This window comes from Nelumbo lutea, chromosome 1 (assembly GCF_056320005.1).
Source record: "Nelumbo lutea isolate HS-2025 chromosome 1, American lotus-T2T, whole genome shotgun sequence".
NCBI lineage: Eukaryota > Viridiplantae > Streptophyta > Magnoliopsida > Proteales > Nelumbonaceae > Nelumbo > Nelumbo lutea.
In genome coordinates this window covers 88,502,981-88,526,143 of record NC_142684.1, presented here as the reverse complement: position 1 = coordinate 88,526,143, position 23,163 = coordinate 88,502,981, and the positions used below count along the sequence as shown (strand labels likewise).

At 38.3% G+C, this 23,163-nt stretch overlaps 1 protein-coding gene across 2 annotated transcripts in view; it reads left to right on the top strand.

Moving 5' to 3' along the window:
- The window catches only part of LOC148875987 (homeobox-DDT domain protein RLT2-like), a 58,373-nt gene that overhangs the window by 12,760 nt on the left and 22,450 nt on the right, over positions 1 to 23,163 (top strand). The window contains exons 4-16 of one of the 2 annotated variants that reach the window (XM_088965869.1): positions 7,079 to 7,606; positions 7,694 to 7,783; positions 7,862 to 8,026; positions 8,106 to 8,328; positions 10,183 to 10,283; positions 10,445 to 10,531; positions 10,664 to 10,816; positions 10,921 to 11,076; positions 18,835 to 19,044; positions 19,117 to 19,839; positions 19,919 to 20,467; positions 20,888 to 21,529; positions 21,685 to 21,789. In XM_088965869.1, the coding sequence (XP_088821995.1) occupies positions 7,079 to 7,606; positions 7,694 to 7,783; positions 7,862 to 8,026; positions 8,106 to 8,328; positions 10,183 to 10,283; positions 10,445 to 10,531; positions 10,664 to 10,816; positions 10,921 to 11,076; positions 18,835 to 19,044; positions 19,117 to 19,839; positions 19,919 to 20,467; positions 20,888 to 21,529; positions 21,685 to 21,789 (3,732 nt within the window). Of the gene's footprint in view, positions 1 to 7,075; positions 7,607 to 7,693; positions 7,784 to 7,861; positions 8,027 to 8,105; positions 8,329 to 10,182; positions 10,284 to 10,444; positions 10,532 to 10,663; positions 10,817 to 10,920; positions 11,077 to 18,834; positions 19,045 to 19,116; positions 19,840 to 19,918; positions 20,468 to 20,887; positions 21,530 to 21,684; positions 21,790 to 23,163 lie in introns of both variants that reach the window. The other variant, XM_088965868.1, reaches the window with a different exon arrangement.

Below are 23,163 nucleotides of genomic sequence, written 5' to 3'. Positions count from 1 at the left end.
AAGACAATTCTAAGAGACGTATTGGGATATGTTTTGGATACGCACGGATGTAGACAAAAAATCAAGATATGCATAAATATGTTAAGAAATTCAAATAAATCATAAAAAATATATTATTAACAATGATTACAAGTTTTATATGATTGCAAATAAATTATTTAAATGTAAAAAACCATAATTTAACTTTTATATAAAATGTGATATCGATACATAATTAGTAGCCGTTGAAAAATGATGGAATAACTAAAATGTGAAAAAACAAAAAAAAACTAAAATATGAATTTATATACATCAATTTTCAAATAACCGATATAGTTATCTTAATATTTATTAATATATAAATTTCAATAATTAATTTCAGCATTTATTAATAAGCACCACTAAGAAGAGAAAAACAATTGACTTAAAACTAAAAATGCATGTACTTACAACAAACAAATTGGACTGGTTTAGTGGCGAAATTATGTGCATTAAAATTTGGTGACCAAGGTTCGAGTCTTTCTATTGCTAATATTTGTAATTTTTACACTAACAAAACGAAACTAATGAGAGAGAGAGAAAGAGAGAGTCATTAATTAATAGAATTAATGAGAGATATGTAAATAGGCGCTAACATTCAAATTTAAATTTAAAATTGCCTTAAATATAGGAGTAATTAACTAATTAATGAAGAAGTTAGACTTAAATAGATAAGTAATAAAAGACATTAATGAGAGAGATTCGGTATTAAATAGATTAATTGAACAAGGGAAACCGAAACGATTCGGTTTGTATCGGCTTGTTTCGGGATTGTATCAGTCGATACAGATCTGATATGGCCCGATACGGGCCTGTATTGGCCAATACAGATTCGAAACGGCCTGATACGGGCCCGTACCGGCCGATACATACGAAAAGAAACCGAACACATGAATTTTACATGTTCCGTGTATCGGTTTCTTATGGAAGCGGTACGTATTGGCCGATATGGGCCGATACGTTACGATATTTTAAACCTTGCTTCCACATGTTAGGGTGTTAATAGGCCGGGCCAAATCACCCTTCCTCAAGTACCATCTGGGTGGAAAGAAATAGAAGAATTTTCCAACACAGATTAAAGGGTGTAGAATATCTAATTTCTTGTACCTTTGGCAAGTTAGTTTCTTGGACAACAACTGCTAAAGGTCTCCAGACCAGGGTGCTTGGAACCTAGCTGGGGTCTAGAAGTCTGTTTGAGTTGTAATTTTAGTTTGGACCCCTCTGTAATATATTTTCTGTTCTAATAAATTTACCTTACCTTCAAAAAAAAGGTTGTGAGGTTATGTGAGGATACATGGTTGGGGGACTCTCTGTTGAAAGATCGTTTCATTATTTGTTTTCAATTGCCTAGTTTAAAAGGGGAGACAATTTCTAAATTTGTGGTCCCTTCTCCTTCTAGGATTGGGTTCAATTGGGACTTGAGCTTTAGAAGGGGTATCCATGATTTGGAACTTCCTTCTGTCACTACTCTACAACAATGCAGTAGTAGAAAAGTGCTGAAATAAAAAAAACTGTAAAAGAAAAGAATATTTCTTGTAGAAGAGAAGAAAGGAGAAAAGGAAGAGAAGAGATTTGAGAGAGAAAAGAGAGCAATAATGCTGGCTGCCCTCTTCACTACTATTTATAGTCTAAAATGATAGAGTACAAAGACGAATATGCCCTTATAGGGCGGCTAACACATAAAACAACATAAAACAATTAAAATAACTGCTCAAAAAGGACCCAACAAGAGTGTCGTGGTCCCCACTTCCAATCTAAATGGTAAATAATAAAAAACTACCACTAGTGAACACCCATCTGCATCCGACTGTCTCTTTGTATGTAGGAAGATCAACTATTTCCCATGTCTGATTCTTAACCAAAGCTTCAATTTCTTCTTGCATAGCTAGTTTCCACTCAGGTTTGGAGAGAACCTCATTGCATTCTTGGATATAGACATAGAATCCAAGGAAGAAAGGAAAGCATGGTAGGAGGGTGATAAGGCATTGTAGGAGAGATGGTGTGAAATGCAATGGGCTGTACACTTTCTCTTCCCTTTGTGGAGTGCAATGGGAAGATCAAGATTAGTGGAATTAGCTGCCACAACAGTGTTAGGTACAGAAACATCCACTACCAGTGGAAATAATAGGCTCAAGCTCCAGGGAAATACCTGAAACTGTATCAGCCAAACCTGGGATCTTAGATGGACTGACAGAGAGTGGTGTAGGTTCTTCTATCTGGGCATGTGTGGAGTCAACCCTCTTCTGGTGGTGTTGATAGAATTGTGAGGCTGGCTGTAGTGGATCAAGTAGTGAGACTGTAGCTTGTTGATGGTGGAATAGGTGGGTCAAATGAAGGAATAAATGACACTGGAAGAGGGACATGTTGTGAGTTCTCCTCCCCAAAACATTCCCCCTGAGGAGAACCACCTAAGAAAAAGAAAGTAGACTAAAAAAATGTAACATCCGTAGTGACAAACCTACTCCCTAACATTGGATCATAACAACAATACCCCTTTCAGTTTTGAGCATACTTACCCAAGGAAAACACATTTCTTGGCCTTAGGATCAAATTTCTTGCGATGAAGACCAAGAATGAGAACAAAGGACACATTACCCAAAGACTCTCAAAGGTATATGAAATATCTCCCCATCTGGAAAAAACAAGCCGAAAGGTGCCTTAAACCCCAAAGTGTATAAAGGAACATAGCTAATCAAAAACACGCCTGTGAGAACTACATCCCCCCCCAAAAAAACGAATAGGAACTGAGGCACACACCATAAGGCTCCTTGCCACCTCCACAATATGTCTATTCTTTTTCTTTGTTACCCCATTCTGTTGTGGTGTGTATGCACAACTACTCTGATGAATCACACCAAGCCCCAAAAAGTATGAGGACAAGTCTTTTTCAAAGTATTCTCTAGCATTATTTGACTTAAAGACTCTAATTCTCACTCCAAATTATGTGAGAACCATCTGGTAGAACTGTGGCACCAAAATGGGTACTTCATCACGTGATCTCATTAGATATATCCAAGAATACTGTGTATGATCATCCACAGACAAGAGAAAATAACGGTAACCACCCTTGGAAGAAATGTGGTAAGGACCTCATACATCAGTATGAACAATATCAAAAGCAAAGGAACTTCTTTTTATTACTTGGTTTAAAAGAGTGTTTACAATACTTTCCCAACTGACAGCTTTCACATTCCAAACTAGACAACTGAATAGACTCAAACAACTTTGGAAACAAAAACCTCAATGAAATGAAAGAAAGATGACCCAATAATCTGACTCACTGATTCTGGTCCACTACTACTGCTGCTACTAACACGATGGCTATGATGTCTCGGAATCTCATCCAAAAGGTAGACTCAATTCACCTCACGACCACTCCCAATCATCTTCGTCCATTCACCTCACGGCCACTCCCAATCATCCTCTTTGATTCAAGATCATTCAAAGCACAATTACCAGGAAGAAAGGTCACTGAACAGTTCACTTTTTTTTTTATTAGAGAGCTTATTGAAAGAAGATTAGTGTGGAGTTTAGGGACATGTAAGACAGAGGATAAAGTAATGTCGTTAGTCACTTTAACTGTTCCTTTCCTAGTAATGGGAATATGGGGACCATCTACTGTAGAGATTCTATCTCTACCAGAGCACAACTGGTAAGAACTAAAGAGGGTAGATATATTGGCCATGTGCTCAGATGCTCCTGAGTTTATAACCTAGGGAGGTCCCTACTTACCTGAGGTGGATGCACGATTTGCAACTCCATATGAATTACCTGTATGAGCAAAGGAAGTAGTATGGTTGACTCCTGTACTATTCTGCCCATCTGAAGAGCTAGAACTGGCTAAATCCTTCTTACTCATAAGTTGTCCATGCTTTTCCATCTCAGTCCTCACTACTGCCGCTGCAATGGACTCCAGATCAGCCTGGGAGAGGGGTCTTGAAGGGTCTCTTGTAATTGCCATAGTCACACACCAAGTCCTTCTTCTTGAAGGGTCTCTTGTAAAGCTTCCAACATGTATCTCTAGTATGCTTAATCTTGCAATAGTCACATACCAAGTCCTTCTTCCTGTCCTCCTTCCTAGCCTCACTACTCCCCTTGTCTCCATTTTCAACATGATATTTCCTCTTTTTCTCTTCCCCAGAAACAAAGGCATAAGCTTGAGAAAGAGTCACACTTTCTCTAGAAAGGAGATGTTGCCTGGCAATGTTGAATTTAGGGTTCAGCCTAGCCAAGAACTCAAAAACCTCATTCTTTTCTACCAACCCCTGATAGGTTGCTGCTGCATCCTTCATACTCTCCAACACCATAGTTTCTAAGTAGTCGATCTCTTGCCAAAGAGTTTTCAGCATGGAGAAATAGATGTCAAGAGGTCTATCTTCTTGTTTTGTACTAATCACCTGATTCCTTAACTGATAGGCTCTAGCTACATTTTGTTTATGGGAATGAGTTTCAGTCACTCCATCCCAAATCTCCTTTGTAGTATTAGCCCAAAAAAAAATTTTACCAATGTGAGGTAACATAACAACCAGGTCATCACCATTTAATTCTCCTGTACCTACCGGGGGGGATCTGTATCAGGTTTCTTCTCCTCCCCAGTGATGTACCCCAGTTTCCCACGAGCACGAATGGCCATCTTGGCTGATTGTGCCCATTCTAGATAATTTGTACCATCAACTTCACTGTAGTAATAATTCTAGACCCAAAAATATCACTACTGCCTCCAACACCCAGACCCATGTTACTAGTGGACTTCTGTTCAGTACTCCAACTCTCCATTTTACCTCAAACAGTTCAGAAGCAGAAGATAATTAGGTAGAGAGCCTCCAAGATCAAATTGATCTCACATGCAAAGGTAATAGACCTTTTTCAGAAGAAGAAAACCCTATTCGGAGAGAAATCTCTCTCCTCCCACTATCTCCCACTGGAGGAAAAAGTGAATCAGCCACTCCACAAGGCCTAGAAAATTCCAGAAACCTAACCGCCCCTATACCTAGAGAAGTCCAACAATACCTGAATGCCCAATATCAGATCAAAATTGAAGAGTCCAACTTGACTAGGACTCTTCCCCGTACTCTAGTTCTTCTTGATTTTGATGCCAAAACATAGATCACCCTCCTAATGACTAGATCACACCAAAAAACCCAAGAACTGGGCAATTTGAAGTAGATTGGTCAGCCCTTTATCTCCTCATGCAATCGGCTGATCTAGGACTGCATGGAAAAAACTCCAAGAAACCTTAGCCAAGCTTTGAGACCAAGTAGAAAAGTGCTGAAATAAAAAATCTGTAAAAGAAGAGAGTATTTCTTGTAGAAGAAGAGAAAAAAGGAGAAAAGGAAGATAAGAGATTTGCGAGAGAAAAGAGAGCAATAATGCTGGCTGCCCTCTTCACTATTATTTGTAGTCTAAAATGATAGAGTACAAAGACGAATATGACCTCATAGGGAGGTTAACACAAAACAGGATAAAATAATTAAAATAACTGCTCAAAAAGGACCCAACAGGAGTTCTGTGGTCCCCACTTCCAATCTAAATGGTAAATAATCAAAAACTACCACTATAGACTACACAATTTGTCTAAAACCTCAGCAATAGTAAAGGCAATGTACGTGGGGCCTATTGGTGTAGGGGATTCCCTAAGAGCAGAAGTCATGGATGCATTGATTGGAGTGCAGAAAGCAAGAGTTAAAATATTAATAAGTTGATCAGAGGAGGGACATTCAAAGATGGTGGTGGGTGGTTACAGAATAGAAAGAAAACTCTATGTATCTACAGAAATGAAATGAAAAAACTGAAATGTTTAACAGGGGGTATACTAGTGCAAGTTCAGTGGGTGCAAAGATTAGTCAACATCATGACCAATAGCCTGATACTTTAGCAAAACAAGGGGCACTTAGGGATCATTTATTTTGTATGTTGTTGTAATTTGATACTTGTATATAGAAGGGGTAAGATAGACTCTATACTCTCAACACTTTGCGTAAATGCTCCGTAAGTTCTCTTTAATTTTTAATGAATGAATGAATGAATCTTGCTGCCTATCAAAACAAAATTGTACATCTTTATGTATATTTTATGTCCTGTTAATAAAGTTTTTGGTTACCCATCAGAAAATTAAAAAATAGATAATCTAACTTGTGTCAGAGAATCTAGGGAAAAAAGGGAAGGGAGCCAAGAAGTATAGTTGAAGAATTCAACTATAACTCAACTTGTGTTCTTTGACAATGGATCCCCATAGTATTTAGAACTTATCTTTCTAGACTAACAAGCACAGGAAGACAGTATTTACAAGAGCCTCTAGTATTCTGCTTTGCTTTCTGTGACTATTAATAACAACTTAATCATTTTCATTTTGCAATTTATTCTGATGGAGGATTTTCTTTTATTTTTCTATGCTAACAGGCATTGTCTTCATCCTGCAGAAATTTTGCTCTTTTAATTTGCATGCATGTTGCTTGGTACCTGTCTGGAACAATTAATCCAGCTTCCAATTCCTTTTTTCTTTTTCTTTCTATTTTTTGATTGTTAGTCTACTCTCCAATTATTCATGCGCTAAAACTGGATTGGGCAATTAAACTGTTAACCTGACTTAACAGTTGGCCATACAGTTAAGTGCCGAGCCAGAATTCTGAAATTTCTGAACATAACTAGTTTGTGGCAGGTTAGGTAAGCTTGCCCGACCTTGTACTGGAGGAACCTCCACTACTAACTGTCTAAATGGCTGTCCATGTGTTGAAACAATGGAGAAAATAAAAAGTGCACTTGATTATCTCGTCAAATTTTGAATGGGTTGAGTGTTGTTTTATGACATGTTAAAACATTTATTGCATAGCATTGTTTTCCTCTCTAAATTTCTTGTAGCTTTCTTAGTCTTGGTCCATCATCCATATGCTTCCAGGTGAATGCTCAAATGATTCCATTGTCAGAAAAATTTAGATTTAGTTGTTATTTTGCTTTACTTAGTTATAGTTTCTATGATTATTAAAGCTTTGTGTTTCCTTTGTAAGATTTAAGAAGCTTTTCTTTAATTTGCTCTCTCTCTTTCTCTCTCTCTCCTTAGAAGACATCTTCACTTTTGCCCAATATGGAACATGGTTATGTACCTAGTTCATCTGGTGGGAAAAGAAAAGTCCCAGCTGGAGTTCATGTAGTTCATCATCAGACTGCAGCAAGGGCTGTCCAGGAATACCAATTTCTTCCAGAGCAGCCAACTGTTAGATCTGATACTTATGAAAGGGTCAGTCCATCCCACTACTATAATTTACCAGTTGATGGTCCAAGTGCTAGGGCTTCATCATTATCTTCTGGAGGGGCATTTATTCATGGAAATGAGCAGGTGGGAACAGGTTATGGATTCCATGGACAGGTGTCAGGTGTTGGTCATTTGTCTCATCAAGGCAGGAAGGGCCATGTCTTTTCTTCAGGTTCAGGAGGATACGAAAATGTTTCACATAGGAACTCCTTTACAAATATTGAGATGGATCCTCACTTTGGTGCCCACCCAATTGTTGGACTGGAAAATCCATTTGTACCATCTGACAGGAGGGTTTCCCATGATGAAGATGTTACTCGAATGGAGAGGAAACGCAAGGTATTCTTAATCTAGAAAGAAGTATTCTGGACTTGGCATCTTTCAACTAAATTAATATTTCATGAACGCTTTGTTACCCTTGTGCAGAGTGAGGAAGCAAGAATAGCAAGGGAAGTTGAAGCACATGAAAAACGGATTCGGAAAGAGCTTGAAAAGCAAGATATTTTGAGGCGAAAGGTACAATCTTATCACTATTAATTTTGTGTTCTACCAATCGCATTAGTTGTAAACATTAGTTCTGTGTCCTATGTGAAGAGAGAGGAGCAAATGAGAAAAGAAATGGAAAGGCATGACCGTGAAAGGCGAAAGGAAGAAGAGAGGTTGATGCGTGAAAAGCAACGAGAAGAGGAGAGATTCCAGCGGGAGCAAAGGCGTGAGAATGAGAGAAGGGAGAGGTTTTTGCAGAAAGAAACTTTGAGAGTAAGTCTTGCTACCTCATATACTGTGATTTGGGAATTTCTACTTAAAATATACTCGTGATTCTTATATCTTAATTCAGGCTGAGAAATTAAGGCAGAAAGAAGAACTTCGTAGGGAGAAGGAGGCTGCAAGAATTAAAGCTGCTAATGAGAGGGCTACTGCTCGTAGAATTGCTAAGGAATCTATGGAGCTTATTGAGGATGAACGTCTGGAACTTATGGAGTTGGCTGTTTCAACTAAAGGGTTACCCTCAATACTTTATCTGGACAGTGAGACATTACAAAATCTTCAGTCATTCAGAGGTAAGTATTGTAATCCAAGTCGATTTGCTGTTTGCTTACATGTGAGTACCAACTGTCAAGGTTCGACTGGGCAGTATCATCCTATCCCTCTACTTTCTCCTTTGGGGGAATCGTCAAAGTTTATTGAAGTTCTAAACTATATTTGGTATTGTACACATTTTAAGTTTCTTTCCAATCTTTAGACATCACTGATGTAATATTTAATGTATGGCTTTTAGGTATTCCATTTTTAGATCCTAATTGTTAAATATTCTTCTGTTTTGTCAACTTTTAACTTCTGTATTTTATGTTTTTTTTTTTGGGTTTTCTTTGTCTATCTTATCATATGCATCCTTTGATATTCTTCCCTTTTTAAGTTTCCTTCTTTTTTTTTTTTTGACAGAAAGATGCAATTTTGTGGCATGCTTTCTGTTTCCTAGGGAGTCAAAAAGTGCTACTAGTTGCCTTTCTATGTTAAGTGAACATTGATCCTTTTTCTGGTTGGATACATGGAGTTGCTATATTACCAGAGAATGATCACCTATATCAACTAAAAGCCTCTATCATCATAATTCCATCCTTATCCCAAGTATGTGGGTAAAGAAAAGAATATTGTCATGATACGTTAGAATAATCAGTATGCTTTTGTAACTTCTCCCTATCAGCATTCGTTAAGACCTGATAGACAAACTTCTATCCTACACTGCATGAACTGTGTTTAATGCATCCCTTAATGTTGCTAGGATAGTATGCTTACATCAGTATGTTTTTGTGAAAAAGAAAATAAAAGGAAAAAAACCTTCAAGGACTGTATTCATGTAAGAGTATCTTTTTTGTGCCATGCTAAGGTAAAAAGTTGAACCATGGTTCATGTTTTTGATATTGATGAACATTTTGCCATGTAGAGTTGGAGAAATTTTGAAGAAATTTTGCTAAGATATTTGGAAAATTGAAAAAACCAGGAAAGTTCTCTAAAAACATGGAATTAGTTAATAAACCTTCAAGAGATCATTAGAAGAAATATAATTGCACATTTAAGGCTCAAAAGTCAAAACCATAGCAAAGAACTATATAAATCAAATAGGAAAAATTAAGAGACTAATAGGTATGTTTCTTTTTGTCTCCCTTTTGGTCTTTAGTCATATTCTCTTCTTTATATATGCCAATTATTTGCCATTTTAACTTTTGTCTTTGTTGTTACTATATGTTTTGATTATATTGAGAATACTGTTTTGTAGTTATATGCATCTTTCTTTTTCTTTTGAATTATAGTGACTTAGTAAGGGAGTCATATCAAAGTAAATCCACTTATCCAATCACCAATTCCCTTCAGGTTCTTTTAGGAAAATATTTTTATAAGATTATGATGATTATAATGAAATATTGAAATTTTTAATAATATTCTAAAATTTTAAATTTTAATTATATAGTCTATCAATGAAATCTGAAATATTGCCGGCATATCAGCAAAATATTGGGGATATTTGAAAAAAAAAGGTTCCCACAAGGTTTCGTAACCTTACCTAGCAAATGGGGATATTTTGGGGATATATTGCTAAATATCGTTGATATTGCGAACCATGAATGAAACATAACAAAGAAGGTGAGCTGAAACCTACAGGTCTTTGAATTTGGCAGAAGTCAATATTCAATTAAAGAAACTGATGTTCAGCTCTTGTCATGCAATTGACACAAAAATCATGATTTTGATTCGACTTTTTGTTAAAATGGCTAAAATGTGAATCTTCATCATTTTTGTTTCCCTCTTTGGATTTGGAACTGTATGAAATCTTAAGCTTCTGATCTATTTATTATCTTATTTTCTTGTTTCCAAGACTTTCTTTAGTTGTCTTTAACAAGATCTTTACTCCTTAGATATGTTGAGTACATTTCCTCCTGAGTCGGTGCGATTAAAAATGCCATTTTCAATTCAGCCCTGGACTAATTCGGAGGAGAACATAGGGAACCTTCTTATGGTAATTCCTATCCCATCCCCATTAAGCATTGAGTGTTTCTTTTCTTTTCTTTCTTCTTTACCTGGAGGTTAAGCTGTCTGGCTAACAGTTTGAATTCATGAAGTTCATTCATTTAATGCTTTTCCTTTTGAGATTCTAAATACCGCAGCTGAATTTCTCAGGTTTGGAGATTTTTAATTACTTTTGCTGATGTTCTTGGACTTTGGCCTTTTACGCTTGATGAATTTGTTCAAGCTCTTCATGATTTTGTAAGTTATTGAACATCTCTTTTAGTTGGTCCAGTTCTTGTACTCATCAAAAAAATTTTTCCCCCATTATGTCTAATTTGCTGCATTCTCCCATTGTTTTTTATACTATTTTCACTTTTTGTATCATTTCAGGATCCGAGATTGTTGAGTGAGGTGCATGTTGTCCTTTTGAGATCCATTATAAAAGATATTGAGGATGTTGCAAGGACACCTTCTATTGGAATTGGTGCTAATCAAAATAGTGCTGCTAATCCAGGAGGTGGACATCCACAGATTGTTGAAGGGGTATGCCTTATTTTCTGCTTCTCACTTTCTTCTTAGTTTTGGTTTAGTATCTTATTATTTGTATAGTCTTTTGTTAAACTTCCACTTCCTAATTCCTATATCAGGCATATGCATGGGGCTTTGATATACGCAGTTGGCAGCGCCACTTGAGTCCATTGACATGGCCTGAAATTCTGCGACAATTTGGGTTGTCTGCTGGATTTGGACCTCAACTAAAAAATAGGAGTATTGGAAGGGCTTATTTTCGCGATGACAATGAGGTTTTATCCCTTTACACTTAAGATCTTGTGTTATCATTGATGACTGAAGTTCTTTCTTGAAAAAAGAAATGCTCGTATGTTGTTTTTGTCCTCAGCAATTGAAAGAGCTTATTTTGATTTTAGATTTGCTAGTTGCAGTATATGTTTGAACCTTTTCCTGCAATATTGTTGCTGGCTAATGAGCTAGATGTCTAGGTTTAGAGCAATTTCTTTATGTAAATCACAAAACATTAACTGCAAAAGGAATGATCTGAATGTGCAAAGTTTGTTTGCATCAACAATGTTCAGTTGGCCAAATGAAAGGGGAAGAATAATGCAGAGATGTGCAGGGGCTGCTATTAGTTGGACTATTTGGGAAGAAAGGAATTCAAGAATTTTTTCAGATAGGGAGGTAAGTAGGGAAGCAAACATTGAGGCTGTCTACTACATCTGAGTGGTTCATTGGGTCAATTCTTTGGAATTGTTTGATGATATTCCAACTGGTGGCCTGTTTAGAAGCTGGAAGTAGCAGATTCAGCCCCTGTTAAGGATATTATAGCTCTTGTTTGGATTCCTCCAAACAGTGGGTTTGTCAAGCTGAATTTTGATGGAAGTTGTGTGGGAAACCCGGGGCCTTAAGGCAATGGAAGTGTTTTTAACTTTTTTAGGAATGAGGAGGGCAAAATACTTGCATTTTTTTCAGGACCAATTGGAGTAGGTGGGTCCTTAATGGCTGAGATATTGGCTGTAATGGAAGAGTACAAAGGGCAAGGGATATGTGTATTGGAAAGCTGATTATTGAAGGAGATTCCAAGCTGGTAGTGGGTTACTGAAAGAAGAGAAGAATAGGCTTTGGAACAATAACAACGAAAGGAAGACATTCAAGTGGCTAAATCAGGACATGGAAGTAAAGTTGCATTGGGTTAAAATAAGTGCAAACTCTTTTGCTGATGGATAGGGAATATCTGTTTTGGGATCAATTATAGCTGGAATGAGAAATTCACTGGGAAAGTTAAGAGATCTTATCTCTTCCATTTGCTTGCTGATTGTACTTTGTTTTGATTCTCTAATAAAGCATTATATTTATTGATTAAAAAAACATTCGTCATTTTATTTGGATTTCTATATTGACACTGGTATAACCAAGTTAGCAGCCACAATTCATATTGTGTTTGTGTTTTTGTCACTGTTAGATGGTCAAGGTTAGTGCACCTGTATTATGAATGCAAGTCTATTTATGTGGTCTTTTTTTAATGAAATATCAAGGAAAAAGGGAAGATTACTTGAGACAGAGTTGGAGGATAAAGATTTGAAAAAAGAATCACAAGAAAAATGCCACTTACTAATCTCTCTACATGTGTTCTCTTTGCTCTGTGTTTTTGTAGAGAAGATGGGCCAGATGGCCCATAGGTTGTTTATTCTTGTTATTTTGGGCCCATCCTGTCAATGTTAAGTTATTTTTTAAGTTCTTTGTAAATTCTTGCCCAACTAAGGGCCTCCTTGTAATTACTCAAATATATCTAATTAAACAGTGTTAGAGGGCTGAGATAGAGACTGTTCGAAAACTCTTCTCAGAACCCTCATTGCCGAAACACACAAGTCTCCTCTCCTCTCTTCAGTTTCAACATGGTATCAGAGCATATCTGAACTTGAACGTCCTAGGGTTGGAGGCTTAGTCACGTACTGCCTGATTCTTGGAGGTCATTGGACGAGCCCAAGACTAGAATCTCTTGGAGAAGGGGTTCGGTGACCAGGAAGAATCAGAGAAGAAGAAAAAAGGGGAAGGGGAACAACTCGGTTCTGTTTTTGAAGCTCGACTGTGTTTGGACTGTTGAAGCTCGAACTGTAAGTTGTGCTCAGTTTTCTGGTTCTATTTTGCATTACCTTCGACTGTGTTTGGACTGTTGAAGTGTCCGAAAATCCTAGCTGTTCTGTACTACCTTCAACTGCATTAAATCTGGTTTAACCCAGAAATTTCTAGGCTGTTTTTCTCTTCTTATTGGACTGTTAAAACCTGCCGAAACATCCTTGTAACAAGGCTGTGTATTGTTACTCTTGTTCAGCTGTTTTAGAGGGCTGTACGAACAGTTTTTGGGGTCTTTTCTCTTCTTTGACAGTGGGGTTGTCTCTATTGCCCACACTGTGTTTGTGAAAAGGCCTAGGAGTTTCTGATTACTTCTTGAAGCCTGAACTCAGTGTGTTGCCTCCTTGTGGTCGGCTGAACTCAGTGTGTTGTCTCCTTGTGGTCGGCTGAACTCAGTTATTGCTTGTTCTTATCCAACATACTTGTAGAAGTCATCTGAAATCATATTTGGAGTGTTTACATGATGTACTCCTCAGAATTTGAAAACAAAAGTGGTGCTGAATATGGACTGGGTCAGGGGACTCCAAGTGATTCCTTATTGACTGTGACCACAATTAAACTAGATGGAACTAATTATCTGGCACGGTCACAATCAGTAAAGATTCATGTTTGTAGTAGAGGAAAGTGGGGGTTCATTTCCGGGAGTAAGAAGGCTCCTCCAGAAGATGATCCATCCTACGAGAAGTGGATGCAAGAAAATTACACTGTCATTGGGTGGCTTGTGAACTCAATGCAGCCACAAATCAGTCAACACTACCTATGGATGAATTCAGCAAAAGAAATTTGGGACAGTGTTGCAGAAACCTATTCCCAAAATCTCAATGTGGCCCGGGCATATAAATTAAGAAGTGATGTAAAGAATTTAAGGCAAGGAGAGAAACCTCTTGCTGTATATTTCTCAACCCTGAAATCCTTATGGCAAGAGATTGACCTAATAGAAGCTGTAACTTGGGACACCACTAATGATGCAGAGACCTACAGAAAATTGGTTGAAAGGAACAAGGATTTTGAGTTCTTAACTGGACTAAACTCGGAATATGATATCACAAAACAGAATATTCTTTCCAGGGAGTGTGTATCTTTGTCCCAAGCTTATGCATTTGTGAGTAGTGAAGAGAGCAGAAGGGCTGTTCAGGTTCAAGGGGCTGATATTAATGATCACTTTGCCAATATGAGGATTAAACCTAAAGGGAATGTTGGAACTTCTAGTGGCACAGGAAAGAAAGAAGTTGTATGTGAGTACTGCAAGAGGCCAAAGCACACCAAAGACAAGTGTTGGAAGTTACATCCTAATCTTGTTCCCATCGGGTTTCAGAAAAAATATGATAGTAAGAGATCAGGAAGTGCAAATGTAGCTGCCGAGCCAGATAGTGAAGAGATGTTTGCTTCTGCACAGTTGGCAGCCATGAGAGCAGAATATGAAAAGTTTGGGAAGATGATCAGTCAGCTGAGTGATGTGACCTCTACTATCGACCCTTCAGGAAAATCTACTACTTCAGCACTTGCTCATTCAGGTATAAGGGCTTCTGCTAATCATACTACCTCTTCAGGTAATCTCAAGATCTCTTGGATTATTGACTCAGGTGCTTCTGACCATATGACCAATCTGTCTACCTTGTTTGTTTCATATGACTTACTTCCTGGACGTGATAAAATCAATTTAGTTGATGGTTCACTTGCCCCTATCTCTGGTAAGGGAACCATCAAGGCTACAGATTCCTTGTACCTCCCTTCTGCCCTTCATGTACCTAAACTAAATACAAATTTGTTGTCTGTGAGCAGTTTAACCAAGTCACTAAACTGTTGTGTAACTTTTTTTCCTTCTTACTGTGTTTTTCAGGATCTGGAGTCTCAGAAGGTGATTGGGAGTGGCCATGAGGCGAACGGAATATACTTGCTTGATACTCCGGGACAATGCATTGATCATCTTGGGAATGTTGCTCTTGGATCTGTCTCTTCAGAGCCTGTTAGTCGGATTATGTTGTGTCATTGTCGTTTTGGTCATCTGTCTTTTTCGGCTTTGAGTCATCTATTCTCTGAACTGTTTAAGGGAATTAGTCTGTCCAGTCTTCATTGTGAGTCTTGTGAATTGTCAAAGCATTGTAGAAGCAAGTATCCTTTGAGAAATAAAAGATCTGTTCCTTTTAATATTGTGCATTCTGATGTGTGGGGGCCTTACCACTTACCCTCCATGGGTGGTTACAAATATTTTATCCTGTTTATTGATGACTTTTCACGATTCACTTGGATATTCCTGATGAAATCCCGTGATGAAGTTCCAAGACTTGTAAAACAATTCCATGAATTTGTTCTAACCCAATTTGATACCAAGATTAAAATCTTTAGATCAGACAATGCAAAAGAATACTTTGAGAAAGACCTATCCTGCTATCTTTCTGACATGGGGGTTATTCATCAAAGCTCATGTGCTAGGACCCCAGAACAGAATGGGGTTGCTGAGAGGAAAAACAGGCATATTGTTGAGGTTGCAAGAAGTATCTTATTTGCCTCACATGTTCCTACCAGGTTTTGGGGTGATGCTGTACTTACTGCTACCTATCTTATAAATCGCATGCCATCCAGGGTTTTGGGGTTTAAGTCTCCCTTCACTCTTCTTCATTCGGACAAAGACCTTTTTCCTGTTCCTATTCGTGTCTTTGGCTGCACCTGTTATGTACATGTTCCAAGTGTCCAAAGGCATAAGTTTGAACCCAAAGCCCAAAAGTATATCTTCCTTGGTTATTCCCCCAAACAGAAGGGTTATTGCTGTTTTGATCCAAAGTCTGGCAATCGGTATGTCTCAATGGATGTCACTTTTGATGAGTCTTCTCCTTTTTATGGTTCCTCTCCAGAAGGACATTGTCCACAGGGGGAGAGTTTGACACAGGTGTTTGCTTTTCATCTTCCTGTCCCTGTTGAGTCCCTTGATGTGTCTGCCTCTCCCTCAAATGAATCAAGGTTGGATCAGTCGTTCCATTCTCCTTGTCCCGGTACCCTACCTCCTCGTCCTATCCTCAATCCCAAGGTGTATCAGAGGCAAAGATCCGGAAATGTGCAGGTTGTTTCTCCTACAACACATGAGCCTCCTACACTTCCAGTCACAGAAGAGACAACAGGTACTGGTTCAACACCTTTGGATTCATCCTTCCCTGACCTTGATATTCCCATTGCTGTTAGAAAAGGAAAACGGAAGTGCACTGCACACTGCATTTCCAAGCACCTTTCTTACAGTTTGCTTTCACATTCATATTTTTCCTATCTCTCTTCTGTTGCTTCTCATCTTATTCTCAGGTCTATGTCAGAAGCTCTTAAGATTCCTGAATGGAGGGATGCTACGAAATCTAAAATAGATGCCCTACACAAGAATGACACATCGGAAGTGGTGGATTTGCTTGAAGGGAAGGATCTTGTTGGTTGCAAGTGGGTCTTTACTATCAAATACAGAGCTGATGGCACCATTGAAAGGTACAAGGCCAGGCTGGTTGCAAAAGGCTATACACAGACATATGGGATTGATTATTTAGTGACTTTTGCACCTGTTGCCAAGATGACATCTGTGAGGGTTCTTCTATCTTTAGCTGCTCACTTTGACTGGCCCCTTTATCAATTGGATGTAAAGAATGCATTTCTGAATGGTGAATTACATGAGGAGGTTTACATGTCTCTTCCTCCAGGGATGTATGGAACTGATATAAAAGGGAAGGTATGCAGGCTGAAGAAATCTCTTTATGGACTAAAACAGTCCCCTAGAGCATGGTTTGAGAGATTTAGAACAGCACTTGTTAACTTTGGTTATGTGCAGACACAGTCCGATCATACTCTTTTTGTGAAGAGTGGACCTCTGGCAATATACCTCATTGTGTATGTAGATGATATTATAGTGACGGGTAATGATGCCTCATGAATTCAATATCTAAAATCTTTTCTCCATACAGAGTTTGAGATTAAAGATTTGGGGGAATTGAGATACTTTCTTGGCATAGAAGTGGCTCGATCCAAGGATGAGATTCTTATCTCCCAAAGAAAGTATGTTCTTGACTTGCTCTCTGAAACTGGAAAGATGGGTGCTAGACCAACTGCTACTCCTATTGATATGAGTCATAAACTCTCAGCCTCAGAAGGGACATTGTTAGAAGATAAAGGAATCTTTCAGAGACTTCTTGGGAAACTTTTGTATCATGCATGCTCCTCGAGACACTCATTTGGCAGTTGCAGAGAGAATCCTAAGTTATTTGAAGGGCTCCCCAGGAAAGGGTATTCTGTTTGCCAAGCATGGTCATATGAAACTTGAAGCTTACACCGATGCTGACTGGGCTGGGAACATTGATGACAGAAGATCTACCTCTGGGTATTGCAACTTGGTAGCTGGTAATGTTGTTTCTTGGAGAAGCAAGAAACAATCGGTTGTTGCTCGGTCTTCTGCTGAAGCAGAATACAGGGCCATGGCACATGGCGTTTCTGAATTATTATGGCTAAAATCTTTGATGGAAGAACTTGGAGTTGAATATGACAAGCCAATGATGTTGTACTGTGATAATCAGGCTGCCATCAACATTGCTCACAACCCAGTGCAACATGATAGAACCAAACATATTGAAGTTGATCGACACTTCATTAGGGAAAGGGTCTCTTCGGGTGAAGTGTGTCTTCCTTTCATCACATCTGAAGGACAGTTGGCAGATTTTCTTACCAAAGGCATTCCCAAGGCAAAACTTTAGCATGATACTAGCAAGCTTGGCATGATTGACATCTATGCTCAGCTTGAGGGGGAGTGTAGAGAAGATGGGCCGAATGGCCCATAGGTTGTTTATTCTTCTTGTTATTTTGGGCCTATCCTGTCAATGTTAAGTTATTTTTTAAGTTCTTTGTAAATTCTTGCCCAACTAAGGGCCTCCTTGTAATTACTCAAATATATCTAATAAAACAGTGTTAGAGGGCTGAGATAGATACTGTTCGAAAACTCTTCTCAGAACCCTCATTGCCGAAACACACAAGTCTCCTCTCCTCTCTTCAGTTTCAACAGTTTTCTTTGCAGGGAGACAGATACACAATGGAGCAGTGAGTGGGAAGAGAAATTCAAAAGGCCACTTACTAATGACTCCCCCCCCCCCCCTTTCAGAGAAAGTGATGCATCACAATGGAGCAAATGTTGTATCCAAGTTGCAGCACAACTTCTATCTCTCTGCACGTGTTCTCATTTTTTATGAATTATCAAAAAAAGGGCCACTTGCTAATCTCTCAAGTGGATACATCACTTGCTCTGCAAAGAAAACACGTCTCTCTCTCTCTCTCTTTCTCTCTCTCTCTCTCTCTCTTCTTGTGATTCTTTTTTCTTTTCTGTGATAAAAGTAAATAGATTCATGATATAGGAGTAAATAGACTACAAAAATAAACAATCTCACAAAGGAATCTCCACCACCACTGGTTCACAAATAGAACAGAATAATTACCTCCCTCCCCCCTTATTCTAAAAATACTTTCCACTCTGAAGGTCCCAGGTTATCAATAGAACAGAATTCAAAGTTAACTAGATGGTATTTTGAGCCGACATGCTTTATAATTAGCCCCTTCTCTCTGTCTGTCTGGCTGTCTCCCTTTATTCTCTCCATATTTGGTTATCGTGGTGTTTTCTTTTTCTTATTGGTCCTCTTCCTCACCCCACCCCACCCCACATTCTATTTAATTTAGCAATTCTGGGAATAAAGAGATTGTTGCTAAAGGAAATGGCAAAGGCTGTACTCTACTTACAGGTTATTTTTGGTTTAGTGTGATTGCATTAGAGCTTCTGTTGTTGACATTCAGTAACTAAATTGGATTTAAGATTATTTTGCTCTGGAGGTGACTTAAACTTGTCATTGAAACTATACTTGTATGTTCTATCATCTCTAACAGGGAATCTTTCTTTATGTGTATAGGGTCATGATGGCGAAGATATAGTTACTACTTTACGCACTGGGACAGCAGCTGAAAATGCTGTTGCTTTGATGCAAGAAAAGGGGTTTTCCCATCCACGCGGATCCCGACATCGCTTGACCCCAGGAACAGTTAAGTTTGCAGCATTTCATGTTCTTTCTCTTGAGGGAAGCAAGGGATTAACGATACTAGAAGTTGCAGACAAGATTCAGGTAATTTTCATAATATTACACTGCTTTTGCTTTTCTGATCCTTTATCCTCATTCTTTTCTGTTTGTTCCAAGAAATCTGGCCTCCGGGATCTCACAACAAGCAAGACACCTGAGGCATCTATTGCTGCTGCATTGTCAAGGGATGCAGCCCTTTTTGAAAGAACAGCTCCTTCAACATATTGTGTACGCCCTACTTTTAGAAAGGACCCTGCTGATGCAGAAGCAGTATTGTCTGCTGCAAGAGAAAAAATACAGATATTTGAAAGTGGATTTTCAGATTCTGAAGAAGTTGAAAAGGATGTAGATGATGCTGATGATGTTGAAAGAGATGAAGATTCTGAATGCGATGGTGCTGATGATCCTGAAGTTGATGATGTTAATAGACCATTGAATTCAAAAGAAGCCCACCATTCTGCCGAAGCCAAGGCTACTCAACCAATGACTTGCTCAGGAAATGAAAAGAAAACCTCTAATAATGAGGCTGGAGAAACTCCAGAATGTGGCTTTGCTAGTTCTGGGAAAGGCTTCTCTCCATTCCTTTCGGAAGTCACAAAGGAAGTAAAAAGTCCAGGTGCTACCCTTTATCAATCTGGTGATGTTGCTACAAACTGCAATGAAACAAGCAATTTTGATAAACAGGACGTAGAGATCGATGAGAGCAGTTTGGGTGAACCCTGGGTTCAGGGGTTAATGGAAGGGGAATACTCTGATCTAAGTGTAGAGGAGCGTCTCAATGCACTTGTTGCCTTAATTGGCGTGGCTATTGAAGGAAACTCAATTCGTGTCATTCTAGAGGTGACCAGTTCTAAGCAGGTTTTAATGAAGTTAATTTCTAAATTATTTTTGTTTCATAGTCTGAAATGGAGTTTTGCAGGAACGCTTGGAAGCAGCAAATGCTCTTAAAAAGCAGATGTGGGCAGAGGCTCAACTGGATAAAAGGCGCATGAAAGAGGAGTACATAATGAAGGTGAGTTCATTTTATATGGGGGTCAAAACTGAGAACAACCTTATTAGTTCTGCAACCGAAGCTGAACAAAGCCCACTGGTTGATGTTGATAACAAGAACAATGAGGCATCTTTCAATCCAACCAAGCAAGAGCTATTTCTTGATCCACAAAATGGTCAAAGTATTATAGGTAACTTGCCTACTGAAAGGAACTTGGCAGGGCAAGAGTTAAATGTTCAAGATAATCTCCAACTTCAGCAACATGCATATGCCACAGAAAAGTCACGCTCACAGTTAAAATCTTCTATTGGTCATAGAGCAGAAGAGATGTATGTATATAGGTCTCTGCCTCTTGGTCAGGATCGTAGGCGTAATCGATACTGGCAGTTTGTTACATCTTCAAAAAATGATCCTGGTGCTGGCAGGATCTTTTTTGAATCTCACGATGGCTGCTGGAGGCTTATTGACTCAGAAGAGGTAACAGTCTCTTTATAGACTCTATTGGTTTGATAAATTATTTACTGCACCTTTAAATAGCATATTACTTTCAATTTGTCAAACTAAGGTTTCAGCAAATTGGAATTTTGACGAGTGTCGGTGCTTTCTTCCCCTATAAGGCTCAGTTTGGAAGGAGTACAAATACAAATATGTACAGTATGTACAGTACATATTTGTATTTGTACTATACATATTCCAAACTGAGCCTTATTATTAGGCTCAGTTTGGAAGGAGTACAAATACAAATACATACAAAATACAAGGTTTTGCACTCTACATATTTGTATTTGTACTCCTTCCAAACTGAGCTTAAAGCACATGTTTGTGCTTGGTCCATGTAACAGTACAGTATCCATGTTTTTTTATCAATTTAATTCATTATATTCATTTTGTATGTAGGTTTTTGATGCTCTTATGACATCTTTAGATGCACGAGGTATTAGGGAATCCCACTTGCATTCTATGCTTCAGAAGATTGAGACGTCCTTCAAGGTAACTGCAAGAAGGAACTCATGTCGGACCAACATTGGGGACCTGGGTGGAGTAGTTGTCAAAACTGAAGCTTCTGGAATGGGTCCCACTTCTGATTGTACTGTTGGAATCAATAGTCCTACCAGTATATTATGTAGTTCAAGTTCTGAAACATCAGAGCAGGCATCTTCTTTCAAAATTCAGCTTGGGAGGAGTGAACCTGAGAAAAATGATGCCTTGAAGAGATATCAAGATTTCCAGAAGTGGATGTGGAAAGAATGCTTTACTCCTTCAACTTTATCTGCCATGAAATACGGGAAGAAAAGATGTGCGCAACTGTTAGGCACATGTGATTCCTGCCAAGATTACTACTTCTTTGAAGACAACCACTGTCCTTCATGTCACAGGACTTTTGGCAAGTTATCTAACAGCTTAAATTTAAAATTTTCTGAACATGTGGTGCAATGTGAAGAGAATCAGAAGGTGGACCCTGACTGGAATTCCCATTATATAGATTCTTATCTTCCTTTGAGGACAAGATTGGTGAAGGCAATGCTAGTTCTAGTTGAGGTGGGCAATTAAATATGTTCATTGGAAATTTCTCTTAGGATAAAAAATTGAATAACAACATTATGCATATTTTAGCTCAATTTTCTTTCTCCATATTATGTATTGTTGTTTGTTTCTAATGTAGTTTATGATTATGTTCTAATTTTTCTTGGCAGGTCTCTGTTCCACAAGAAGCTTTTCAACCTTTTTGGAATGAGAACTATCGCAAATCATGGGGTGTCAGGTTGCACAATTCATCATCAGCAGAGGAGCTTCTTCAGGTTAGTGTTCTTATTTGGTCATCCATTTCTGATCTTACTATTTTTCTGTCAGATAAGCCTGCTCAATCTTTTAAATTTATGTAGATTTGGACTTTCTACTTTCAATAAATAAATTAAAAGCAGTCAAGTACCAATTTCAACTCCTGTTAAGCATAGGTGTTTGAACTCATCTTCCAACAAAAAATTATTGCTGTATATGATATTGTTTCCCATCTAATCCCTCATTTATTTGTTTCTGTTAGTGTAGGGGTATTTCTGTCTTTATACTTATGTTGAGGTTGCTGATCTGTAATATTATATTAAAACTAATGTCCCTCACTTAAATAAGGGCACATGTGTTTTTTCCATTATATTAGTAATATAAAACATGTCTGGCCCAATGGGAGATGTGATCTTTTCCTAATTCGAACCAGACTTTTTTCTCCCATTTTCTCCTCCTTTCTCTCTCTTTCTTTCTTCTTTATTCTTCTCTCTTCTTTGCTGTTATTAGACTAACAGAACTCAAAGGCAGGCCGAATTATAATATAGTATCAGAGCAAAACTAAGCAACTCGGATTTGCCCAGATTTTTGTTTTCTGTGCACTCAATCTAGGGTTTTCTCTTTTCTCTACCATCAATTGGAGATAAGGGAAAAGGCTGAAAAGGAGTGGTCGCCCTCTTCCCTTGGAGGTTTCTATGGCTCTAGTTGTGCTGTTCATGGTCAGTTGCTGTGGTTTCCAAGAAGGCCTCCCCTAATCGATGAAGAGAAGAGAGCTGATGCAGTGGGTGTCTTCTGTGGATTGATTTTCTTCTTGTGTGGTTTGTTTTTCGAGTGATGAGGTAAGAGAGTTCTATGCATAGTTTTGTTATGAATCAAGTGGGAAGTATGTTTCAGATCGTATGATGGGATTTCAGATTGTAGTGTGTTAGGGTTTATGCTGCTTTTTGTGTGATTCGAAGGGGGAGTGGTTCTCATATAGTGGTGAGATTTCAGATAATCGTAGGGTAGGGTTTGTGGTGTAAAGAGTGCAACCTTCAAAAATAACAAGTGCTGAAACTAGTGTGATTAGTGTGATCAAGTAGTGTGCAGTGTGCCGAATTCAGTAATAATAGAATTCAGCAATGGGAGATAACAGTGATAGCAAATCTAATGTGATGATACCTACTGACTACCTGAATGTTCAAATGACCTCCATTAAATTGAATGGAGAGAATTATGTACCTTGAGCTAAATCTGTAGAAGTTTTTCTGAAGGCAAAGAAGAAGGTGAAACACATAAGGGAGGAGAAACCCTCCACTGATTCTCATGAGTATGAAGACTGGGAACAAGAGGATGCACATATTATCACGTGGTTATGGACCAGTATGGAACCCAAGATTAGTGTAAATTTCATG